General features: G+C 51.3%; 1 protein-coding gene across 9 annotated transcripts in view; it reads left to right on the top strand.

Annotated features, from left to right (window-relative positions):
• The window catches only part of Ncald (neurocalcin delta), a 350,086-nt gene extending 326,142 nt beyond the window's left edge, over positions 1–23,944 (top strand). For 7 of the 9 annotated variants that reach the window (XM_013512739.1, XM_013512737.1, XM_013512738.1 and 4 more), the window contains 3 exons: positions 4,090–4,486; positions 19,696–19,801; positions 21,340–21,437. In XM_013512739.1, the coding sequence (XP_013368193.1) occupies positions 4,109–4,486; positions 19,696–19,801; positions 21,340–21,437 (582 nt within the window). In that variant the 5' untranslated portion in view covers positions 4,090–4,108. Of the gene's footprint in view, positions 1–4,089; positions 4,487–5,002; positions 5,449–19,695; positions 19,802–21,339 lie in introns of those variants that run through there. The other 2 variants (XM_013512742.1, XM_005381934.2) reach the window with 2 other exon arrangements.
• Positions 23,945–24,343: the final 399 nt, after the last annotated feature.

Raw genomic sequence — 24,343 nt, 5'->3', positions numbered from 1 at the left:
GATTGATGCCGGTGAAGATGGTGACAATGACTGGACTGAGACAGGTTTGGGGCTCAGAATCAACAGCATGCACTGATGGGACCAAAGCGAGGAGAATCGCGGAGGAGCCCTCGGGTCGTGAGTGAGCGACTGGGTGGAAGACAGTTTCCTTTACTGAGACGGGGCAGCTTGGGGTCAGCGAGAGATCACAGGATTCACCAAGAGCTCCAGTTCTCATTTGTTTCACGGCAGTGAGCACTTTCAACGTGCAACCTTCAGTCGAGCATGAAAGGCACACATTGAGGACAATGCAGGCTCTGCCTCTGTATTTTCCCACCAGCTGGCTGGCCACTCTCTCTCTTTCTCTTCTGCTGGTTCCACCCCATCTCCCAGAGGCTCGGTGTCAGAGTGACTGAGGCTCAGCCCTCAATCATGTTGGCTTTGGCCATACGCCCCGTGAATCTATGGGTGACTGCTGAATGCATGTTCTCTGTATCGGTCAGCTTTCCCACTGCTGGCACCAAATCCCTGATACACAGCTTCAAGAGGAGAGGTTTATGTCAGCGCACAGTCTTAGAGGCTTCGGTCCTCGGCTGTCTGGCTCCAAGGAAGAGACATCATGGTGGAGGGGCGTGGCCGAGCAAAGCTGCTCAGTTCATGGCAGCCGGGAAGCAGAGCACAGGAAGAGAAACACCCACACAGGCACAAGCCCCGTGACCACCTCCTGCAGCCACACTCCCAGCATGCTCAGCGTCAGTGGGCGCCTGCTGCTAAGTGTAGGCCCCACGGTCCAAACACCTCTCCAAGAGTTTCCGCATCCAGTCATGTTGCCACTTCAGATTGGGCTGGGGTTAGCTGCCACAAGTGCTCTGACTTGAGACGCTACCTGCCATCTCCATTTGAATGTATAACCAGCAGCTCAGCATTAAGGCTGCACACTAAGCACCAATGCCCTTGTCCCTGACTCAGCCCAAAGCCTTGCTTCTCTTCCATTTCCCCACTTCTGTCAATGTCAGTGTCATCCTTGTACTTACTTAGTTGCTCAGGCCAAAACCTTAGGGTTGTGGTCTCCTGACGTTCTGTTTCCGTCCTACATCAGAACTGTCAATCAACCCTGCAGGCTCCATCGTCAGGTGGTACTTACAGTCTTCTGCTTCCTCCCCAGTTCCAGCCACCTTGCCCGTGCCACGTGGCTGTGGGGCCTTTCTGCTGGTCTCTTTCCACCCTGTCCTCTTTAGCCTGCCCTGCCCTCTGTGGCCAGTGACCTGACAGAGCATAAATCACCCCCATCACTTCTCTGCTCCAAACGCAGAGTAGTGGCCCAAGACTTCCCGGTCACCTCCAGGGCCCTGGTCGTCTGGCCCAGCCCTGCTCATCTGATCACCTCTGTGCTGCCCCAGCGCTTGTCGGGTGAGCGCAGCCTCAGTTCTGAGCTCATCATCCGCTGCCCTCTCTGCCCAGGCCCACCTCTCCCAAGCCCTCTCCCAGCTCCTCCCTCACATGCTCAGTGCTTTTCGAGGTCACTTTCTTAGCCAGGCGTCCTGGCTTGTGACTCAGAATCCCAGCACCTACCCCTTCTCTCCCTCCTTTTCATCTTCACTTTCCTCTTTGGCACATGTCTATTGGATATTTCGCTTATTTTTTTCTTACTGCATCTCTTTGCCTGGACTGTGAGCTCACCTGGAGGAAGGATTTTTGCCTCTGCTCCCCAAGCCTCATCACACCCACTTCTGGAGAGCACTTGGCACCTATTTATGGGGAGTATGAGTTGCAGTAGGGTTTCCTCTCCCTCTTCTGTACTTTCCCCTGATGTTTACCAAATTGTTATAATTTCTGTCTGTGCTTTGTCCATTGTAGGGCAGAGGGAAAGTAGAAAAACCAGTGGGCTGCCAGGGAGCAACCTAAGCTCACAGGATGTGTGGCTTGGGACAGCTTAATTAGTCTCTTTGAGGATTCATTGGTTTGCTTTGAGAGTGGAAAAAGTTGCCCTGCCCATCACACAGAGTTGCTGTGAAGCTTCCACAGAATAATGTGTGAAAGATCACTGTCTTGGTCCCTTTGGTGTTACTATGACAAAATACCAGAGACGTGAACTTTATGCAGAAAAGTGTATTCCACTGTTTTGAAGGCTAAAAGGCCAATATCAGGCAGCCCCACCTGTGTGGCCTCTGGTGAGGGACTTGTGGGTGTATCACAACCTGGCAGGTGGCACACGGATGAAGGGGAGAGGTCACAGGCAAGACAGAAAGCAAGAGGTTGGAAAGGACCACGCTGGCTCCTGTGTACCACCCAACTCATGGGAAGTAACCCATCCCAGGAGCCTTGCTCCATTCCTGACCCACAGGTTAGCACTGGGCCCCATAACCTACCTGCCTTCCACTCTTAACAGTCCCCCACCTCACATGACCACACTGGGTCCAGCTGCTAACACACTGACCTTTGAGAACAAACCAGATCAAAACCATAGCAACCATCAAAGATAAGGCATTTTTTGATTCACCTGAATCTGTCCCTAACTCAACACTGGAGTTTCACAGCTGGGACTGTTGCATTCAGTTCTCACATCAAAGCAGTAAGATATGAACTTGGAGGATTGAATTCGCATTACAGATGAGAAACCTGAGGGGTACCGAAAACTTAAGTGGCTTACCCAATAACCCATAAACAACAGGGCCAGGCTTTGAAGCCAAGCATGTTTTATTCCATGTCCTGAGCTTTCTTGTTCTCCCGGCACCAACTCAGTCTTGGAGTGACCGCATGGGATGAGGACAAGGATTTGACCTGAGATGCAACTTATGTCCTCACACGCTGCTATTTGATGTAATTCTCTGTCCCCTCCTTCAACTCAAGCAGGCAGAAATTCCTGCCTCCCAAAAGGTATTGTCAAGCATTTCTCTCTCTTCCTCCTGCCCCTCTGAGCGATAAAACTGTCACAGGCACCTCAGATTTGTCTTACCAGATGCCTTTCTTAAGTTTAGTCATCATACTTAGTAAAGTGTTGTAGTTACCTACTGAAACAAATTCAGGACTAAATTCCAAACACCCGCTTCACAAGTAACTTATTTTGTGCTCTTCTGCCTTGTTTGTTATGGCCTTTCTGAGCTAATGATTTTGTAAATGTGGTGTAATTACTGTTTACTGAAAAATAACTGCTCACAGATCAGTCTCGGTAGGAGAGGAAGCCAAATGTTGAGGCAATTTGTTTTTAGTGAAAAACAGCTAATAAATGAGAGCACTTCTTAAGCGTTGGGAAAAGAACTTAAGTCTGGTTTTGAAGAAACAGTGCTTTGTGTATGCAGGGAAACAAATCATTCTTTAAAGGATTAGATTTAAACATCAAAATGGCAGTCCTTCCCCAAGGCCAGACACATTGTGACTTGCAAATTACAAAACTGTAATAATGGTGATTTGATTGAACACCACTTTCTAAAGATTGCCCCAAAAGGAAAACTTGAAATTACTTGTAAATTCCATTAAGTGTTTTGGAGCTCTGTAACCCCATGTATTATGCATTACCTCATGTTTCGGAGTTCTGGCCTCAGGCAAATTGCCAGCTTAGCAACCAAATGACAGTTTTAAAATTCTAATACAAGCCAGCCGCTAACTTCTTTTCCTTAACCTCCAGGAAAAAAAAAAATCACAAGAGGGAAGAGAAAGTTACTGGAATATTCAATTTATAAATTCTATTTGTGCTGTATTTAGAGTTGTAGTTTGATTTCGCTCTTGTAGAAAGCAAGCTTTGCTTGCTGCGTGCATGACGGGAAAGGTAGCCCATTGGCTCATGGAGAAGCAAAACTAGAGCCAAGTTCTGCCTCCAGTGCAGAATCAGAAAACAAATCAACTTATTTTTCACTTCACTTGGGGATATTTGAGCAATAAAATATGCTAAATTCTGTCTTGGTCTCTCTCTTGCTCTTCCTTTCCTTTATCTTCTGTATTAGAGTCTCAGCCCTCTTAGAGCCCGTCTGCGGACTGGGAGCCAGGGTGAATGGACTAGTGCACCGTTCGCTTGCTTGTTTGCTTGCTTCTTCTTTTTCCAGAGGAATAATCACAAATGGGCGGGGGGAGAACAGCTCCGCACGTGACGCGTGTTTTCTTTTCTTTCTGCAGCTGAATTCTTGTCGCCAGGATGGGGAAACAGAACAGCAAGCTGCGGCCTGAGGTCATGCAGGACTTGCTGGAAAGCACAGACTTCACGGAGCACGAGATCCAGGAGTGGTACAAAGGCTTTCTGAGAGACTGCCCCAGCGGACACTTGTCCATGGAGGAGTTTAAGAAAATATATGGGAACTTTTTCCCTTACGGGGATGCTTCCAAATTCGCAGAGCACGTCTTCCGCACCTTTGATGCCAATGGCGATGGGACAATAGACTTTAGAGAATTCATCATCGCCCTCAGCGTCACATCCAGGGGGAAGCTGGAGCAGAAGCTGAAGTGGGCTTTCAGCATGTACGACCTGGACGGCAACGGCTACATCAGCAAGGCGGAGATGCTAGAGATCGTGCAGGTATGTGGCTATTAAAGGGAGAAGACCAGTGAGCCACGAGTAGGAAGTGGACTTGCAAGTGGTGGGTCATGGGCGTGTTACCGGCCCAGCCAGTGTTTCTGAACGGTTTGCACCCACATTACAGCACAGGGGGATCGCCATACAGGCCACACTGGTTGGCATCTCTTGAAATCTCATCGCTCTGGCGATGCTAGGCCCACATTCTTGCCTGTTATAAATTACCTGGCGCTTTGGGGCGACCCACATGATGCCGATGACATGTGCTTTTCAGTTGGCCCTTTGGTTTAGATCTACAGTGTCCCCCAAGAGCCTCGTGAGTCCCAAGATGGAGCTTTTAAGAGGTGATTGGAGTGTGTGTAGGGGCCACACTCATCCACTGATGAATTCCCAGCTGAATGTGCTGCTGGAAGGTGGGTGACTGGAGACGTGATCTGAGAGGGTATGCTCTTTCCCGGGCTCCCTTCTCTCTCTCTCTGCTTCCTGGCTGCCGTGGGTTGAGCAGCTTTACTCTTCCAGGTCCTTCCGCCATGCCATCTCTGCCTTGGAGCCAGCCAACCATGGAATGAACCCTCTCAAACTGTGAGCCAGATAAACGTTTCAGGTGCAGGTGTCAGGTATTTTGTCCCAGTGATGGCAAACTAACACAGTTGATCATACTTATCATGGCACCTCCGTTCACCTTTGTAGTGACCTGCCTGGGCCTGAGCCTGTGGTTGGGGGTCTATATCTCCTGGAGTGGTATTCATGAACAAGCTCTGACCTGGGTTCAAATCCTGCATCTTTTGGTGTGTGACTCTGACCACAGTAGTTCCCATAGCAGTAACTGTAAACAGAACAACTGCCCATACTCACCTGTGCCATGGGCAACTCTCCCTGTGAAATGGCTCTCATGGGGGGCTGGGGATTTAGCTCAGCGGCAAAGCGCTTGCCTGGCAAGCGCAAGGTTGTGAGTTCGGTTCCCGGTACCGGAAAAAAACCAAAAACCAAAAAAAAAAAAAAAGAAATGGCTCTCATGATGGCAGCCATGACTGCCTTCTCCTCGTGGTACCCCAGCAAACTTTGGGGAAGAGGGGAAGAGGGGCAGCTAGGCAACAGCATGGTAGTGGCAGCTTGCTCAGCAGTGGGTGGGACCAGAGGCAAACTGCGGAGATGGACCTAGGCCTCAGGAGAAAGTGGGCCTCAGCTGCAGAAAGGAAGGAGGGCTGAATGGGGGGCAGTGGCAGCAGGGCTGGCAGTCATTCACTGTCTTGGCACGTGAGTGGGGTGCAGGAGGAAAACATCTGGGGGCTTCGGCTTCCTGCAGGGCTCAACTCTGAGGTCCCCTCCCCCCAGGACAGACCGGCAGATGTCCTGCGAAGGTGGAGCTGCAGCCCTAGGAGAATGGCAGGGCAGGACGGGTGGGGTTGTCACACATTCCACATTCTCTCAGAATAGATTCACAGAAGGACATTTGTAGATCCAAGGCACAAACATTTCTAAGGCTCTTGAGGCAGACTGCCTAACTGTTTTCTCAGTGTACCCCGAGGTGTGTGACAGGTATTCCTGCTTAATTCTGCTTTCATTTTTCTCATTGCTAGTTTAACAAAAACTAAATTTTCAAACATGATTCATTGTTATCAGCTTTCTGCCATTACAACAAATCCCCCAGATAATCAGCTTCTCAGAGGAAAGGTCTGTGGCTCAGGGCTTTGGAGATTTCACGTCATGATTGAGTGGCCCCATTGTTTCTGGAAGGGCTACGTGGTGGAGGGACAGACTGGGGTCCCACAGTTCCCCTTTGAGGGCACCCCAATGTGCTGAAGGCCTCTCACTCAACCCCGCTCCTTAACCACTTTCTCACAGTGCCACGGGCGGCGGACCACACCTTCCTCTTGGGGACCGCTTGAGATTCAAACCCTAGCATTTGCTTGATTTAGCATTCATCTGTGGCCCTTTCCCACCTCGGAACCCTGGGTCAGGATGTAGCCACTGGGGCAGGGAGGACCCCACAGACCATGTGCGCTTATGCAAGAATCGAGCCTTCACTTGGTACCTAGCAGTCAGTACCTGTGAGGTAGCCGGCCCAGTACTGTCTCTATGCTATGGATTCCAGACACAGTGGGAAAAGGGCAAAAGGCGCTAGGAGGCACGGCCCAGCCCTGGGAACCCATTCTTTCACTGAGTACTGTAAAAAGTGATCACACAAACACAGACCACTCAGCAGGACAGAGCCGCTCCATTCCTAAGAGCTGACAGTACTGACGCAGTCCTGAAGGAGCTCGAAAGGGAAGGCTCAACTTTTCTAGGCTGTTTCCCACAGTGCCACGCCCTGATGATTAATATTCATGGCTGCGGGAAATTCTGCAGCACCCTGGAGCGACTTCCAAAGCATCAAAAAGATTAAATCAGACCATTTTGTATTAGGGCTCTGCGGCTCTGCGGCTCTGCTCTGCTGCTTTGCAAACTGAAAGTGCAGGGGTTCCATCCCATTCTTATGCTAATTTCCCCGCTTCCAATTAGCCGGATGAATCAGGCTTGCTGCAGCGCAACCCATTCTTTTTTTTTTTTTTTTAAATCTTTTCTCCTTCCTGTTTCAAAGCTCACAGTCTCCAGGCCTTTATCACAGTAACAGGCGGCTTTGTACTGTGTGGGGACCTTCTGTTCTTCGTCCTGGCCGGGCCGCACCGCTTCGGTGCACGCAGACAGGCGTTTGCTAAAGCGGAACATCAGTTTCGTTTCTGCTTTGTGCCTGGGAAAGCATCTGTTGGAAGGCGACGTGTGGGGAGCGAGCTACGGCTAGCAGAACCACAGCGGACTAAGATTCTACCTGTGAGCACAGGTCTGTGCTTGAGAAGGAGCACCAGTTCGCACGTTCTTGCCTGGACCCTAGCCCTCCAAGACTCAAAATTCAAGCAATTTTATGAAAAATATTTGTCGTTTGCATTCTTCGCTATTTCAAAATTTTGGTAGAAGACTCTTAGCACATCTGAAACTACTGTGGATTCTGTGCAGTCCTGAAATCCTCTGCTAGTTTCCCATACCTGCCATTGTAAAGTACCACAAACTAGTGGCTTTCGACAGCCTACGTTTATTACTCTGCAGTTCTGAAAGTCAGGAGTCTGAAATCAGTTTCTCTGGGCTGATATGAAGATGTGTTCAGGGCTGTGTTGCTCCCGGGGGCTTTTAGGGAAATTCCTTTTCCTCGAAGCTTCCTACATCCCCGGGCACTGGCCCCTCTTCATCCCCTGCCAAGTCCAGGAGGTCAGGCTGGGTGTCCACTGTGGGTCTCCGCTGTCTCGGTCTCTTTCTGCTGTTATAAAGACCTCCTGATTACTTGAGGCCGTGTGGATAATTCCGCAGAACCCTCCCATCTCGATAATCACATCTGCAAACTGTTTCTTCCCACCTAAGGTAACAGAGCCAGAGGTTCCAGGGATTCGGATGTGGACAACAGGGCTCTAAAATTTGTGAGGTTACTGTGGGCTCTGTGAAGAACTGAGCTGCACTGCTAGCGGAACATTGCTTAGTTTACCATATTGCTTAGTTTACCATGTGCTCTTTTTAAAGAAAAAAATTTGTGCTATATCAACATCTGGGTGAACAAGAAAAACCATATGCAGATTTATTTTTAGAGCTTTAAATGAACTTTTTCACATTTGTGGGTGTGTGTGTATTTTAAAGTGTCTGATTTAGGAGCGTGTTTTAGGCTTGATATTTTATGACGGGATTAAAATTATCTCTCAACAATTTTTTTTCCAGACAGGGTCTTGCTATATAGCTCAGGCTGGCCTTGAACTCACTATGTAGCCCAGGCTGGCCTTGAACTCACTATGTAGCCCAGGCTGGCCTTGAATTTGTGGAGATCCTCCTGCCTCAGCCTCCTGGGTGCTGGGAGTACAGACATACATCACTATGCCTGGCTCTCGGGAGTCTTAAGCCAGATAACCACCTCCACCTTTCCCCATTCCACAGCAGATTCTCTCTGCTTGCTGGCTGCAGCCGCCCCGCACTGCAAGAGGAAGGAGGCTCCCTCGTGCCCTGCCCAGGCCCGGGCCCTCTTTGCCAGTGGGCAGGCCTGGACACCACACTGTCGCAGCATGGAGTGAGCAGAGGAAGGGACGGCCTGGCTGATTCTGCCCCAGGCCCAGGGAGGTGCAGGCTGCATGCCCAAGTTGAGAAGGGAGATCCGTGCACTGGCTCTCTCCTGTTCTCACACAGCAGCCAATGGGAGCCACGGCCAGGTCCGACCTGCAGGGCCGTCAGGGTGTAGATGTGTAGAAACTGCACTGCATGAGCCTTATGATAAGATGGAAATTGAAGATTTAGACCGAAACTGATTAACTGTGCCCGAACCAAAGAGGAAGAGCGGGAGCCAAAGAAGAAGAGTCATGTGGGAAGAGACATTCTGGGCAAAGCGGGTCAGCACCCCCTGGCCTTGGAGATACGCACATATACTATCCACAGCTCCAGTCCCGCCCTTCCTTCTTTCCCGTCGCCCTGAGCCGTACTTCCTGTGCTTGGGTCCCTGAGCTCAAGATCCCGTCCCTACTTCACGGAGCCAGACTGTGGCGGTTCCCTGGGCCGGGTCAGTTATGGTGAGTGAGGCACCCAGAGCAGCGCCTGTCCTGAGTGGGCACTGTCGATTTGGACCACAGTTGTCACCAGCACAGTTCTCAGAGCTGGCAGGACATCCCCTTGCCGCACAGGGGCGGTCACTTCCGATTCGGTGGACAGAGTGCTGTGGTGGGCAGAACCCTCCATGAAGCTGAGGGATACTTACCTTGGTGTGAAACGCACCCCCACAAGGACGCGTGAGGGGGCCCAACTACATCTCCCCATGGGAATCACAGCAGAGATGCCCCGGCGCGGGGGCTCCTGGCCTTTTCTGCTGCCTTTTTATTTCCCATGTGGGAATGAACTAAAGTTTGGGGCCTACGCTGCGGTGCTCACTGGAGCCAGACAGAGAAAGATCCCCTTTCCGGGGACAGCATGCTTGGCACCAGGCGGGCGGGGTCTCCATGCCCACAGCACGCATGGCACTGTCAGGGAGCCTGTCTCGTTCGAGGTCAAGCCTGGATGGTGGCCGCGTTCGAGGGAAAGCCCTTCCACGGCTGACGCTGACGCGAGCTCCTCACCGCGGTCCTCCAGGGCTCACTTTAGAGACCAGGTTGGATTAACTTGTAATTAGCATACTCGCTCTCGGGATGCTAAGGATTGCTTTGAAAATACCTGGCACTCAGCTGCCTGTTGTTTTAGAATTTAGACTTTCTCCCTCCTACTTGTGACAGGGTTAGCTGGCACTTTGGCGGACGGCAGGTGAATGTCGGTGCACTACTTGTCTACATTTTCACAGCTTTTGAGTCAGTGAAACCCAAGACAGGAGGTCAGGAGTACGCTGGCAGCACAGCACAGGAGACTTCGCTTTTGTTTCTTTTAGCAGCGTGAGAAAAACATGTTTTCCTGATTTCCCCCTTGCGCTGAACAGGTTGTGCTTATAGGTGCTGCCAGGGGCTGAGGAAGGGAGGGGGCCTGGGGACAGGCATCAGGCAGACGCCCAGAGATGCCCAGCTGGTGTCCAGAGCGCCACCTGTGGTGAGCGGTAGCGCCACCTGTGGTGAGCGGTTGCGCCACAACAGATCCGAACCCCGAGGACCAGAGGCGTATCCGTGCTGGTTTTAGAACCGCGTCCCAGGTGGCGTTTGCATTCCCCACATCTGTCTACACAGGTGTCATAGACACCGTGCCACTTGCAAGATGTGCCTTGGAGACCCCAAACACTGCTTTTCTGATTCTGGAGGGGAGGAGGAGAACTTCTAGTCCATCTTGGTGGACCCCTGCTTAATTCTCTTTTCTGAGTGTGGACCACTGTGGACCACTGTGGCTTCTCTGGAATCTAGTAGGAACTGAGATTTCTTCCCTGGAGAACACTCCAGGCTTAAACTTGTGACTTGTCTAAGAACTGACCTTAGTGCTTGCTTATCGGCTGTGCTGGATTTGCCCCTTTCTCCCTAAGGGGTTCATCTTATGATCACAAGCCACACTATGGTCTAAGAGTTCAAGTTCTTCCTCAGCACCAAGCGGACCAGGCTAACAAGGATGGGTGTGTGACCGCTCCCTGGCTGCTCCCTTCAGTCTCCTCTGTGGACTCCTCTTCCTTCTTCTGCCCCCTAAATTTAGAGACCCTCAAGCGGTTCCAGCACAGCCCCGTTCCTTTCATTGCCTCTGAGAAGCCTCATCTTCTCGGTGCTGCTATGGAGAAGGCACCAAGCTTAGGGGTTTCCATGCTTTTAGGTTCTTAAGGATGCTGTAACATGTTACCTTAAGTGGGTGGCCCAAGGCAGCAGAAATCTTTCCTACCACAGTTCTGGAGGCCAGAGTTCAAAATGAAAGCATCAGCAAGGTCAGTTCCCTGTGGGGGAAGGTCTAGTCCATACCTCTCTCCTGGCTTCTTGCTCTCCATGGGCTCCAGTTGTTTTAGCATCGTTTGTTGAAGAGTATCCTTTTCCCGCTGAATTGCTTTTACATCTTATTGAAAATCAGTTGCCCATATAGCTATGGATCTATTTCTGGATATTATTCTATTGTGTCTGGGGATGGGCACCATTGCTCCATCAGGACAAGCAGCTACCCGAGATTATAAACTCAGTACCAGTGGCAAATTAAAGATACAAGGTTTAAGGGAGGAAAGACACTTTACTGGAAAGTGATGAAAAGGAAAGGATAGATAGCTACCTGGATAAGGACCTGGGTATGCACTGAAAGGTAGATACCCATGGGCCTTTGGCCCTGGCCTGTCTTACAGGGGATCAGAGACCATTCCCCCTGCCTGGAACTTGCCATGACTCAGTTGGCTTCTGGGCACCCTGTCTATGTCATTTCTTCCCGTGGTCTACGTGTAACTTCTTTCTGTCTGTTTATTTATCCTTGACAGGGCCTTGTCTCTGGGCTGGGCAGCTGGTTGGCAAGGAGGTGCCTTATTCACGGTTAGCTTAAAGTTAGTGAGGGGATGTGTGGGCATCTATTGTAGTAGTGCAGTGACCCTAGAGTGGATGTGTATATGCACAGGTGTGAATACATACTGAATGAGAGCTCTCCCCAAGTCAGCCTCGCCTGCATGCTACTGGAGGAGAGGAGGGGCGCTTTATCTTGGTTTCATGCACTTGGCTTTCTCTGTTCTCTTCCTTTCTCCCTCTGGTATGTTCCAGAGCCACTTGTGCTATCTTGGTACCTTTTCCATATCTGTTCTTTTTTTTTTTCTTTTCTCTATCCTTGTTCTTGAGACTGTTCCCTGGAGAATTTCTCTGGTAAAGTTTTAACTCCTTCTAGTTAGTATAAGCCAGAAAGCCTAATGAGGCCCTTACACATTCTCCCCTTGCCCACAGACCCCTCCCCCTACAACTCTATTGATTTAATTTTCTTTTATGTTGACAGTACTGCAGTCTTGATTACTGTAGCTTTAAAGTAAGTCTTAAAATTAAATAGGGTTAGTCCTCTAATTTTGTTACTTTTTCAATGTTGGTATGGCTATTTTATATTGTTTCTCTTTTCATACATACTTTAGAATCAGCTTACCAATTTTTGCCAAAAGAAAGTCTAGTAGGATTTTGATTGGATTTGCAACAAATCCATAGATCAATTTGAGGAGAACTAACGTTTTATAGTATTTGCTTTGCCAACCCAAGAACCCGGTATGTGTCCCCATTTACTTAGGCCTGGTTTTACTTACATTAACAACACGTTGTGTTTTTCAGTCTTGCATACCTTTTTTCTGAATCATTCGATATATTTTACAGTATTTTAAATTATATTATTGTGAATATATTCTCTTTCTTTTTGTGGAGCTGGGGACTAACCTGGGTCCTCATGCATTCTAGGCAAGCACTCCATCACTGAACTATATCTCCAGCCCTTTGAAAACATTTTTCTTGAGACTGGGTCTCAAAAAGCTGCCCAGGCTGGCCTCAAATTTGCACCATTCTGCCTCAGCATTTGTGAAACATTTCTTTATTTCACTTCAGTGTATAGAAATAAAATGGGTCACTGTATATTGACCACATGCCCTGCAAGCTCACCAAATTCACTCATTACTTCCAGTGGGGTTTTGTTTTTCCTAGATTCCTTCAGAATCATTTCTAGATTCCATTTGTATGGACAATTATACTGTCTATGAATAAAGCCCATTTAATTCTCTTTCAATTTGGCTGCTTTTATTTGGTTTACATGCCTAATATTGCCCTGCTTAAGACTCCCACACAAGAATGGTCAGAGTGGACATCTTGTCTATGGGAGGTCCCCCAGTCTTCACCATTACATGGCGCGAGAGTAGGTTTTTCCTTGGATACACTTATTAGGTTAAAGATGTTCTTAGCTTGCTGAAAGATGTTTTTTTCTTTATTTTAAAATTATGGGTGGATGTTGAATTTGTCAGTTTTTTTTTCTGTGTATTGAGAAAATCACAGAAGTTTTTTCTAATATGATGAATTACATTTATGTTAAGCCAAGCTTACATTCCTAAGATAAACACTGCATAGTCATAATGTATTATCTTTTTAATACGTACACAATTTACTAAAAACTTGTTTAGCATTTCTGCATTTCTTTTGATAGAGATATCGGTCTGCACTTTTCTTGCAGCGTCTTTGTATCATTATGGTACTGGGCAGTGCTGGCCTCATAGAACAAGCATCTTGTTTGGGTGTCAGGGTAGTGCAGCTTTAAAAAATGAACCGGAAACCATCCCTCCTTCTCAATTTTCGGGCAGTACTTGTTTAAGTCGGTGTTATTTCTTCTTTAGTGTTTAACAGAATACTCCAGGGAAGCCATCTGGGCTGTGGAGTTTTCTGTACGGGAGGAATTTTTCCTACAGGTTTCACTGAGGAAGAGTAGACATGTCATCCATTTTTTCTTCACTGGACTTGGCAGGTTGTAATTTGCTTGGTAGGTTTTTGTCTATCACAGTATTTCTTCCATCTGTGGGTTTATGGTTCTCATCAAATTTGGAATGTTTTTAGTAATTATACTTCCAAGGGTCTTTCAGTATTCCACTCGCTGTCCTTCAGGGTCTTTAAGTACCTATATACTAGGTAGCTTGATGTTCTGTTACTTATAAATTTCCTAATACTCTGGTTTCTCTTCAGAGCGTATAAATCTTTCGCCTTTTACTTATAAATTTCCTATTCTCTGTTGGGTAGTTTTTAGTCATAAATCTTCACTTATCTTTTTCCTGTAAGGTCTAATTTGCTATTAATCCCACTATATATATTTTTTCCCTCAGACACTGTAGGTTTTATGGCTAGAAGTTTGATGTAGGTCTTTTTTGTGTCTTCCATGTCTACGTTTTAGACATAAAGAAAACAGTTTTTCTATTTGTTGTGATGTCTGTTAATTCTAACAGAGGTCAGTTCTGGGTCACTTTGATTGATTTTCTCCTCCAGTTGTATTTTCCTGCTTCTTTACATGCCTGGTGATTTTAGGTTGGATGCTAGACATTGTGAGTCTTACCATGTGCCTGTTAGATATTTTTGTAGTCCCATAAATATTCTTAAGCTTTGTTCTGAGATGCAGTTCAGTTACTTGGAAACAGCTCGAACTCTTTAGATCCAGCTTTTCAGATCCTTTACATGATACCAACTAACGCTTGTCTTGCACTAATTATTCCTTGCCCCTGAGGTCAGAGTTTTCTGAGAAGACAGCGCCCCAGGAGCCACGCCCTGCGTGAGGGCCAGGCACTGTCCTCAGCAGTCTCCTCCCGCCCAGCCCTGGCTGCCGAACACATGCAGGGAACTTGCTGAGGCTCCCTGTCCCCTTTGCTCTGTCCTGTGACAGCTGCTTGACCTCTCCAGACTCTGCCCCCAAGCCAGTGAGACCCCAAGCACCCTACGGGCTCCCCTCCTCGTCTCTCAGGTAAGGTATTAAGCTGGATCGCCACACTGTTTCTCTCTCGTTTCCAGTTCCTCGAGGGTCACTGAGCTTTGCTGCTTGATTGGCAGTGTCTTGAAAACTCTTGTTTTATAGAAATCGTGTTGTGGATTCTGTGTTGCTTCTGGTGGAAAGGCAAATTCAGTCCCCACTCCATCCCTGCTCTTGTTTCAGTGTAGTCATCCAGCCACCTGTTCCTCTGCCCCCTGGACTGGGAGCTCCCTGAGGTGGGACTGTGCTTTGCCAACTCTGAAGAAGTCAGTGTTTCCCTCATGCCTACCATAAAGCCACCAAAGATTCATTAATGGAAACGAATGTTAGACTCCAAAGCATACCCCAGTGCAAAAGCAGTGTCCCTGTCTTGAGGAAACACTGACACTATTAGGAAGACTGGTCTCCTGTGGAGACAGCACAGGTTATCTGATGTGTGAAGAGGATGACAGAGGACAGAGCAAGCTGAAGAGAGAGCCCAGACTCTCTGCTGGCTCTCAGAACTTTGGCAGGCTAAGCCTTTCATCAAGGGCTCACTGCTGGTCAAACCGTTTGGGAAGCCCTGGGTTATGGAAGAATCCCTTGGTGTCTTGTCCAGAACTCCCTGCCTTTAATACGCCCAGTGCACTGCGGTGCTCAAAGAGGGCAAAGCGCCGCGGGGGTTTTCGTGACGGGCTCTCTCTGGTCTCACGGCATCTTGGAAGACTGCTATCTCGGGAAGAGCTGTGTGGGAAACGCCTCCAACAGCATCCTCAGAGGTAGTCTGCCCGTGCGCTGTATCTTTGTTTCCGCGTACTTCCTTCCCTAGAGCAGCCAGTCACGATTCTGCCGTCAGACGCCTCTGAGGGAGGGAAGCTCTTCCCACAGTGAGGCCGCTTTGAACTTCTCGACTCTCCAGTGACAGGAAGGCACAGGGCTGGGCTCTGCAACAGTAAGCTGTGCGCGGGGGATGAGTCAGTGTACAAGTCTTGGACTAATTATCTCTAAAGACTGTGGCATCACAAAGGGAAGAGCACACCAAGTGGTTCTGTGGATTCAAGCTCTAATTTTAGCAGCAAATAGCCGGATTGTTTTTTTCCTAATAAAATCTTCTGTGCAACTCACCACAAGAACGGGCTGGTTTGGGTTGCAAAGGAGTGGGAACCCTGTTCTCTCCCCCAGATGATGACATTTAAAGCACCTCAATAGGATGCTGTGAAATTATAAAAAGCACTGATTTAATGTATTCTGCTGGCTCTGAATGAGAAGGTATTTCTGCCATTCCACATACACGGATAATGATCTTGTTGTAAAAGTTGTCAAAAAACAAGAGATTTTCACGGCGTTTTCCTCTTTTTCCTGGCATATAAACCCTCCTAAGCAGGGTGCTGGTTTTCATCTGTATAATCTAAAAACAGCCCAGTGCTGCTCTGCTGCTTTGGCTCTCAGCCCGCTGTCAGTCACGAAGGGCCGGTTCCCGGCGGGAAGACCCTGAGCTTTCTGGTGAGAAGAGTCTGGTTTCCGTCAGAGAAAACGTGCAGCACCCGCTCTTGGAATTGGCCTCAGGGACTCCCACGACCTCTGTCAGCTCAGATGTGGGTCCTTTCTGCAGGGTTCCAACACGTCCTTCCTTCAGGGGTGAAAGAGTATGTATGTGCCACAGGGAGGCGGTGGGGCCCTGCCCTGTCCGGAGGTGCTGGGCTCTTGGGTGACCCACATCTTCCATTTACCCAGAGATAAGGCTAGGACCCCGTGTGTTTAATTACAAACAGGATGTCCCTGCTAGTGCTCTCCCTGACTTTGCTAAAAATAAAGCAGGGAAGTAGCCTGGTCTCATCATGGTTTAATCCCATTAAATTTGGGGTAAAGAACTGGAGCTCATAAAATACACGAGTGGCTTCGGATCGATGCCTGGGACACCACTGTGCCTCGCTCTGTGTGCGGGGCCCCACATCACAGCCTGCTCTCCGTGTGGAAGAACTGATGCACCCTGGAGGAGAAGTCTACTCTGCCCTGCAGGAGCTACGTGGGCACGGAGCCTCAGGCCCTCGTGGAGGGCACCGGCTCTGCTCGCGTCTGGGCGCTGTCTGCTTGCTTGTGGTACTACATTGTCCTTGCTTCTCTGTACAGCTCCGCTGCTCCAGCCGAGTGCAGTCACACTGCTGCTCTCCCAGCACACACAGTGTGCTTGGTGTTCCGCTCACCACAAAGCCTAGAGTGAGGCAGGATGGTTCCTGCTTCAGGACTGGCTGCTTTGGCATCCAAATCCCAACCTCAGGGGATGGGAGTTCCAAAGAGCGCCCACCCCTGCAAGTCTTGCCCCACCAGGAGTCCCCAAGGTGCCGGTGACCTTTCATGGCAATCAGGAAGTCATTCTTGGACCGACTCCCCCACCTAAGTGGGGTGCGCTGAGAAACAGGGCGCCCTGGGTCTGCAGACGGGTCATTCTGGGAGTCGGGGAGACAGAAGAAAGGAGAGCGCATGTCTGTTGCCTGCTGTGTCCCCACCTCTAGCCCAGAGTGGAAGCAACTGTAGAATAAATTAGGAACGACTGATGTCTAATTCTCTGAACACTACTGCCCGAAAGAAAGGAGTAGAGGCAGATTCGGTGCGGGGTTGCCAATCGGAAAGTCAGATACACTACCGCGCCGTCCGCCACTGCTTAAGGAGAAATAGCACCCTTACCTGGCGTGGGGCCACACGCTGACCCCTGCTGTCACACTGCACCCCTCTGCCCCTGCCGGCCACCCTGTCATTTGTCCCAGCTGGGCCTCTTGGTGCTTCTCTGCCATTTGTCACCTCATCAGGCCCCTTGCTGTCCCTGTCTCTGCCTTGACCCTGATATGCCCCTGCTGTCACAGCACCTCCTGGGACATCTGCCCTCCTTGGCCAACCCTGCAATGGTCTTACACTCCTTCCTCTGGTTATTTAACGCCTGTCACCTTATTTCATAGTGAGCCCTACGGGGGCAAAGGCCGATATACCTGGCCCACAGCAGCAGCTCAGGAAGTGTCTGATGAGTGGGTGACAGTCTCACTATGTACCCCGGGCTGGCCTGGAACTCCTCCTGCTTCAGCCTCCTCACCCCTGGGGCTACAGGTGTGCAGCACCACACCCAGCTAACGGGGGAACTTGGTAAAGAGAAGTAGAAGAGAAGAACGGTGGGAGAAGAAAAGACAAGGGAAGGCGAACTGGGTGGGGAGCGGATATTGCTGCTCACAGCATCCAAAGGACAGAAGAACACAGCAGGCTTCCTGGAGGACGCCCAGCTGGACACTGGCCCTCACTCTTGCAGGAGCTGGAGGAAGAGGGGAGAGAAGGACGTGAACCCTAGGGTGAGACAGTGTGGACAGAGCTGGGTCCAGGAAAACAAGGTGTGTGTCAGAGAGGTCGGGGGACCTGGTGACAACAGTCTTTGTAAGCAGCCAGCCCGGGGAAGCCCCTAGCCAATCACGGACAGTCATGGACACGGCAAGTGGTCCCTTGGAGCAGCTGGCAGCAGGACCTTCCGCGGGCTGGACCACAGTTGGGAAGACTGAGGACAATGATGTGACGCACAGCCTGCTCAAGGCTTGCAGTGGAATAGCCCAGCCCCAGCCCAGGGCTGCTCCGTCCATTTGAGGCTGAGCTCTGCTGCTGGAAGGTGTGGACTCCTGCGCTCAGGAACTCACCACACACAGAGATGGTGTCTGAAGTGTGTGTGTGTGTGTGTGTGTGTGTGTGTGTGTGTGTGTGTACCCTGGATTCCGGTTTGCCCGGGTCAGGAGTTACAGAAGACCTCTGCGATTAGCAAGGAAATGCCAGGCAAGGTCACTAGACCTCAAGCCTTCAGCTGGGTCCCTCTGGACCCATCTCAACCCCTGACCTGTCCCAGTTCCTCCAGGGAGTTAGGAGTCTCCGCATCCTGGCACGTAGCACTGGGACCCTGGCACTGACGATGGTATAGACTTGGGCAGGAGGAGCTGATGAAGGGATGGATTGTGGGTGGCTGAGCCTGCGTTTCTTCAGGAGACCCATTGGCCGTGAAATGCCGTGCCTGTGGGCGTGACCTTCCTGCTGGTCCTTCACAGGGAGGCTGTTGAGCTGTTCCCACCGCTTGTGTTCCTCTAAGACGTTCAGGAGCTGGCCCGAGGGGTCTCCAAGGACAAGTCAGCCCAGGGACAGTATGCTACGCTAGCGCCGCTCATTTTCACTCTGTCTTCTTGGCCGAGACTGGATTATTCCACGTCCAGAACTTCAGAGACTTCAGGCTGGGTAGAGGTTTGAACCACCAGTGTTGGCCTCCATCTCTCCTGCATGCAGGCTGCTTCCTTCCTCTGCCTTCCTCTTCCTGTCTCTCCACTGTCCTGCTGGACCCAGAACTCTAGAAAGTTCTGGAATTTTCTCCCACTTTCTGACAAAATGCACTTTTCCTGAAACTTTTCCCCAGAACTAAGGCTCCCAAAGCCAATCTGATTAGCAAAGTCATGATCTAGGGATATCTGCGCTGACTTCACATTACTCTTCCCATATACCAGCTTCCTTTTTTGAATTTTATTTCCATTAGTCCGTGTTTGCAGTCCACGATGATTCCATTTGTCACAGGGGTTGGCCCAGGTATACAACGCATCTTCACCCTTCTTACGTCCCCTTCCCCTCCTCTTCCTTTCTCCTCCCTCTGTCTCTTGGTCCCCTTCCATTTTCAAAAGACCCATCTCCCTGTCCTCTGGGGTCTTCCTGAGCCCATGAGAGGCCACAGGTGGGAGGGACAGTTTTGGCACTGCTCACAGAAGGGCATTCCACAGATGTGACCAGCCTGGCTCAGGCTGAGATTGTGAAATTATCTTAATCCAGAACTCCAAGGGCAGATTCTCTCCCTCTTGCGGTACCTGGGAGTTTGCTGGGAAGGACTGGGATCCACAGCCTCCAGCTTTAGGGGGTAGCCCAAGGGTGGAGTGGACATCTGCCTGGGGCCTGTCAGGTGTCTGTCATCCTGTGTGACCTCATGGGCACTACAGCAGGCCCTGAGGTCTCTAGGTCCAATGAGTGACCTCTACATCCTTGCTCTGCGCACCAGCAACATGTGGGAGCTGGATCTCAGGCCCTGCTCTGACCCGACCTCACCCTGCTCTGGGACCCAGCATCTCAACAACAGATTCACATGCACATTACCTCTGCAGATGCAGCAGGTACGGCTCTTCTACCACATGTCACTGCACACAGCAAGCTCTGGCCTGGTGACCACACATCGTACATCAGCAGGGCTGGGTCCAGCGCTGCCTGCATCTGGGGTGCATTTGGAAGGCTTACTTACCAGTAGGGATTTGTGTGTCTATCTTACCCCCTGTTGCTTCTGTCCCCAGGCCATCTACAAGATGGTTTCCTCTGTAATGAAAATGCCTGAAGATGAGTCCACCCCGGAGAAAAGGACGGAAAAGATCTTCCGCCAGATGGACACCAACAGAGATGGTAGGAGTGGGGGTACTTGGCTTGCTCAGGCTGGGGCTGCTGGTGGAGTCCAGCTGGGGTTCCCTGGTCATGGACAAAATTGGGGGGTCCTGCACAAGGCCCAAAACACTGAGACAAGCAGGTTCTTTCAGACACCGGGGTGGGGTGGCAGTTGGGGTGGCCAGCACGCCTCCACCCACAACGGAAACCCACAAGCAGGCCAGCGAAGGGACGGTTGGATTCCAACTCGAGAGCAGAAGAGTTTGCGGGGTTGGGTGGCCGTGTAGAATACAGGAGGTCCAACAATTGAATGTGGATACATTGATGACACCTGTATTATAAGCAGGCCCTCGTGCAGCATTTGGGATGTACACTAAGGAATCATATGCCATCTGACTGACATTCAGAGCTAACCGGGTATCCTATGTAATCTGCCAGGTCTGGTGGTGCTGTTCAAATGCAGTGCTTGAGCTGAAGGCAGAAGCTCGAGGCCTGGTGCACCTGTAACTCTGCAGCTCTTGCTGTCATTACCAGCTCGCCTGCTTTGCCCAGGGGCTTGGCAACTCTTGGCATCGATGTGCAGATGTTCACCAGACCCAGGCAGCATCTCTGTCCGTGCCACGCCCGGGCTCTGGCTATCTGGGGATCCGGGTCTGCATCCAATGTGTTTGCTCTGTGCGGTGCAGACCTCCTCTCTCCCTCATGTGCTTGGATTCACAGCAAATAGTTCGATTGTTTTGCAAAGATTAAACAAACCCAGGATGATTTCATCAGCTACTGAACTTGCGATGCAAAGCTGCAGTGTTGCTGGGTGCAGGGAACACGGTGGGGCGGTGCAGGGCCCGCTCCAGGCTCAGATGGACGGGACAGCGCCCCCCCCTAGGCAGGCACTGGCAGGAGCAGGCTCTCCTGTGGGTGGGGTCCGATTCCCAGAAGGCAGCTCCCTGCCTGGGTCCTGAGCTTCCCCAGGGAAGGCCGTGTGAAAAAAAGAAACAGCCCAGCCAGGAGCAGAAGAGAGGAGGGAGAGAGGCTGTCTGTAGGGTGGTCAGGGGAATCGCAGGCACCAGGACACTTGGGTCCTCTCGCTCAGTGCTTGGTTTCCGGACCCCAGGTCACAGGCCACTGGGCCCCTCCCACCTGAGGCAGAGCAGGGCTCAGGTAGAGTCCCCTGGATTGGGTGCTGTCTGCCTCTCTCCTGTGACCTCTGACTTGTAAAGCCTGGCCCCACAAGAAAGTCCATGGGACACAGGTGGCCGTTCAGTGGAACAGTGTCCCTGGCTACCATGGTCCCAGGCCTGCTTTTGAGATTCCTGGGTGTGGAAGTGACCGCTCCTGCTTCCTGTCCTCCTCACAAGTCATCGCCACATAGAGGAGAGCTCGGGTAGGGGCTCAGGTACCAGCAAATGGCCCTGAAGGTCTCCACTGGAAAGTAGGTCCCCGGGGCTCTACCGAGGCTGCAAGCAGCTGAGCGGCTGAGGCCACCAACAGGAAGTGGGGAGGGGGTGACGGCCGGCAGCTGCCACTGCCAGCACTCACTCTCCCTGTCCTCTTGCCTCTAGGAAAGCTCTCCCTGGAGGAGTTCATCCGAGGGGCCAAAAGTGACCCGTCCATCGTGCGCCTCCTGCAGTGCGACCCCAGCAGCGCTGGCCAGTTCTGAACCTGCACCGAGTCCCGAGCTGCCTGCCCCCTCCCCACTCCTCTGTATAATGAGTTGTTTTTTGCCAAACAATACTGATGGCGGCGCTGTCCCCGTGCGGCCGGACGCACCTTCTTCCGTGACACCTTCGCCTTCAGCTTCCTTGTCATCGTGGACGCTTCCTGGGAATGCAGAGCCTGTGTGCTTGTGGAGCGCATGAACAGATGTCATAGTGTCGTTGTTTTGTGACTTTTTAGCCGTTATTATTATTTGTTCTTTGGACCCTAATGTCTCTGTTCTAAAACCCAAGACTTGGAGGGCAGGGAAAGGAATCGCATCCAGCCCGGTGACTCTACTGCACGCTTCTGGGGGCTTTGTTCAAAAGGCCAAACCCATCTGGGTTTGCTGTCCTGCACACCCTGGGGACCACGGATGGGGCCAGAGGCTGGCTTCCCTGAGGACAGTCACCCTCTGGGGCAAGGCTAGGAAGGGGTGCTGGGGCACCCCTGTGAGCCCCACTTCACGGCCTGGTAGGCTGTAGTTTCTAAACTGTGAACGTTTCAAGGTCATTTAGGAGCGGGTGGAATAAGAGAGCTCAGCTGGCTTTTTCCACGTTTACACTCGAGTTAAGATGACTTTCTTCAGAAATCAAACACAAATGGTAACATATCCCCAAACCAGACCCATCTTGTTGCCTATTGTGATTTCAAAAAAAAGAAAGACTGCTGTATATAAAATCCTAGGTATTGCAGACCAAATTATTTTGCCTTGTAAATGCATGTTTAGCGAGCACGAATACAATCTAACTGTGGAAGACTGTTTTCAGCAGCTTATTGTGAAGTAAGCCGATCACAATGAATGTCTGTCTTGTTTTAAAGTCATATCTGTCTTTGCACAAATGTATCAATCAACAAGTATATTTTATAATTCCGTAGAGTTCCCGGCGACCGTGACGAGGGCCCAGTTTTGACTGCGTGTTTTCCCAGTCCGGTGGCTGGAGAACAGAAGCAACAGGTTTAGGGGAGTCAGGAGGGTGATTTACGAGGGGCTGAGGCTGTGGTTTTCTGGCTCAGCCCAGCGGCTCGCTGGCAATGTGAGTGGGGGGTTGCAGGCGAGGTGCTTTTCTGAGCAGGTGGGCATTGGCAGATTTGGAAAAAACAGGCAAGTTCTAGGGACTTCCCAGTGGGCTGACTCCATTTCTGTCCCTGGTGGCCTTCACAGAGCCTGAGTGCGGCAGTCACGGAACGCGCTGTAAGAAGCCGAGTGTCCGGGGCCTGTGGCCCAGCCTGGGGAACCCAGCAGTGCCTCCCATCACTCTCTGAACGCAGATTGCTCTCTCCAGAGGTGACAGATGTGAGCTGCTGTCTGTGCACACTCAAACTGCTGGGGCGGTCAGGCCATAGCCTCATAAGCCGCTGCCCTGGGCAGGTCCTGAGACCCAAGGATGTAGGTGCGGAGCTGCCTCAGAGAAGGCTGGAGGTCCCCAGGGGTTCTGTCTGCTGCTGAGCCCCCTCCTGTAGGATGGGAGCTCAGGGGGAGAAGTGTAGCCGCGAGGGAAACAAGGCTGCGCCTGCTCCAGCCTCCACTTCCTGGGTGTGGCTTGAGTCCCTCCCGGCTGGGGTCAAAGATCCACATTTCTATGGCGGACCAACTAGAACTGGCTGTGTAGTGTGAAAAGCTGAGGCCTGGACTCAGGCGTCGTAATCTTCCTCTGAGCGTTAATTCCTCACGTTCCACGCCGAGACTTGCCAAACTCCTCTAGGGATGAGCAGGAAGGTCCGTTTTGGAGAAATGGGGAATTGCCCTGAGTCATGGCGCAGAATGAGGGGAGGAGCGAGTGTGCTTTATCCATCGCACCAGGGACCAAGAGCACCGTGCCTGCTCTGGACTGAGTGGGCCCGAGTTCCTCTTCTCAGTGCTCTTGTGATGAGTGGAACCAGTGCTGGGACCCTCGCCTGGGACCTGCCCTTGTGCAGCTGGCTGGGATGAGCCACGGACAAGGTCTCTGGTGTTCTGGGAACAGGGCCGGCGCACGGCCAGTGAGGGCTGCTGCTCCCAGAAGGAAGAGTTCACGCTGAGCTGTGAAGCCCTGGCCCGTCTGTACTTTCTCTGGGGCTGTTTTCCGTCTCCTCCTTCTCCTTCCTAGGAGGCCTTGGCACATCTAACCCAATGCACTCAAGTTTGGCCAAGGAACCTGACGGCTCGCAGAGGCCCGGATGCCTAACTCCATCATGCCTGTGCGGGGCCATCATCTCTGCTGTGTCCAGGGACCGGAGAGTCTGTTCTGTCCCCAGTCCAGCCTGCCTGGGACGGGGGACTGGGACCAGAGCTTGTGACCTGGACGATGCTACAGATTGCTCGACTGTTCCTATCTACTGGACTCGGGGAGGTGCTGTCCCCCAGGCGCCCACCCCAGGGACTGCCATGCTCTGATCACGTGTACGAGCCCTTCACATGGAGTGGCCCCATGTAGGTCAACTTTGTGTAGCTCTTGCCTGGCATTAAAGCATGTGGATTGTTTAATATGATTGGCTGGAGCGTGAGCTTTTCCTGACAGTGCTGCTGCCCCAGTGGGGCTGTGCAGAGGGAAGTCCTGGGTGTGGGTTCTGGCCCCCTCTTGGGGACAGTTTCTGTCCTTGAGACCCCAGGAATGGGGTTGTGACTGGGGTAGGGGGAGGCTGCTGAGCTCAAAGTCCTGTCCCCAAAGCACGCTCGGTGTGTGCACGGCTTCCTGCCTCCCTTCCCGCCACAGCTTCCCTGTTTCCACTCTTCTCCTTGCCCACACGGGGCAGAAAGCAGGTACAAGAAGGGGAGGCTCTGCAGCGCCCTTCGCCGCGGGGGACCTCCCAAGAGTCAGCAGTGCGTGGCACGCTGCAGAGGCCACGCCCAGAGCCCTTCAGATCCAGCTGTTTGTTTCTGTTGCTGTC

The sequence above is a fragment of the Chinchilla lanigera genome, unplaced genomic scaffold, assembly GCF_000276665.1.
Source record: "Chinchilla lanigera isolate Chin_1 unplaced genomic scaffold, ChiLan1.0 scaffold00016, whole genome shotgun sequence".
Lineage (NCBI taxonomy): Eukaryota > Metazoa > Chordata > Mammalia > Rodentia > Chinchillidae > Chinchilla > Chinchilla lanigera.
Note: the sequence above shows the minus strand (reverse complement) of the source record. Positions and strands in the feature narration are given on the sequence as shown.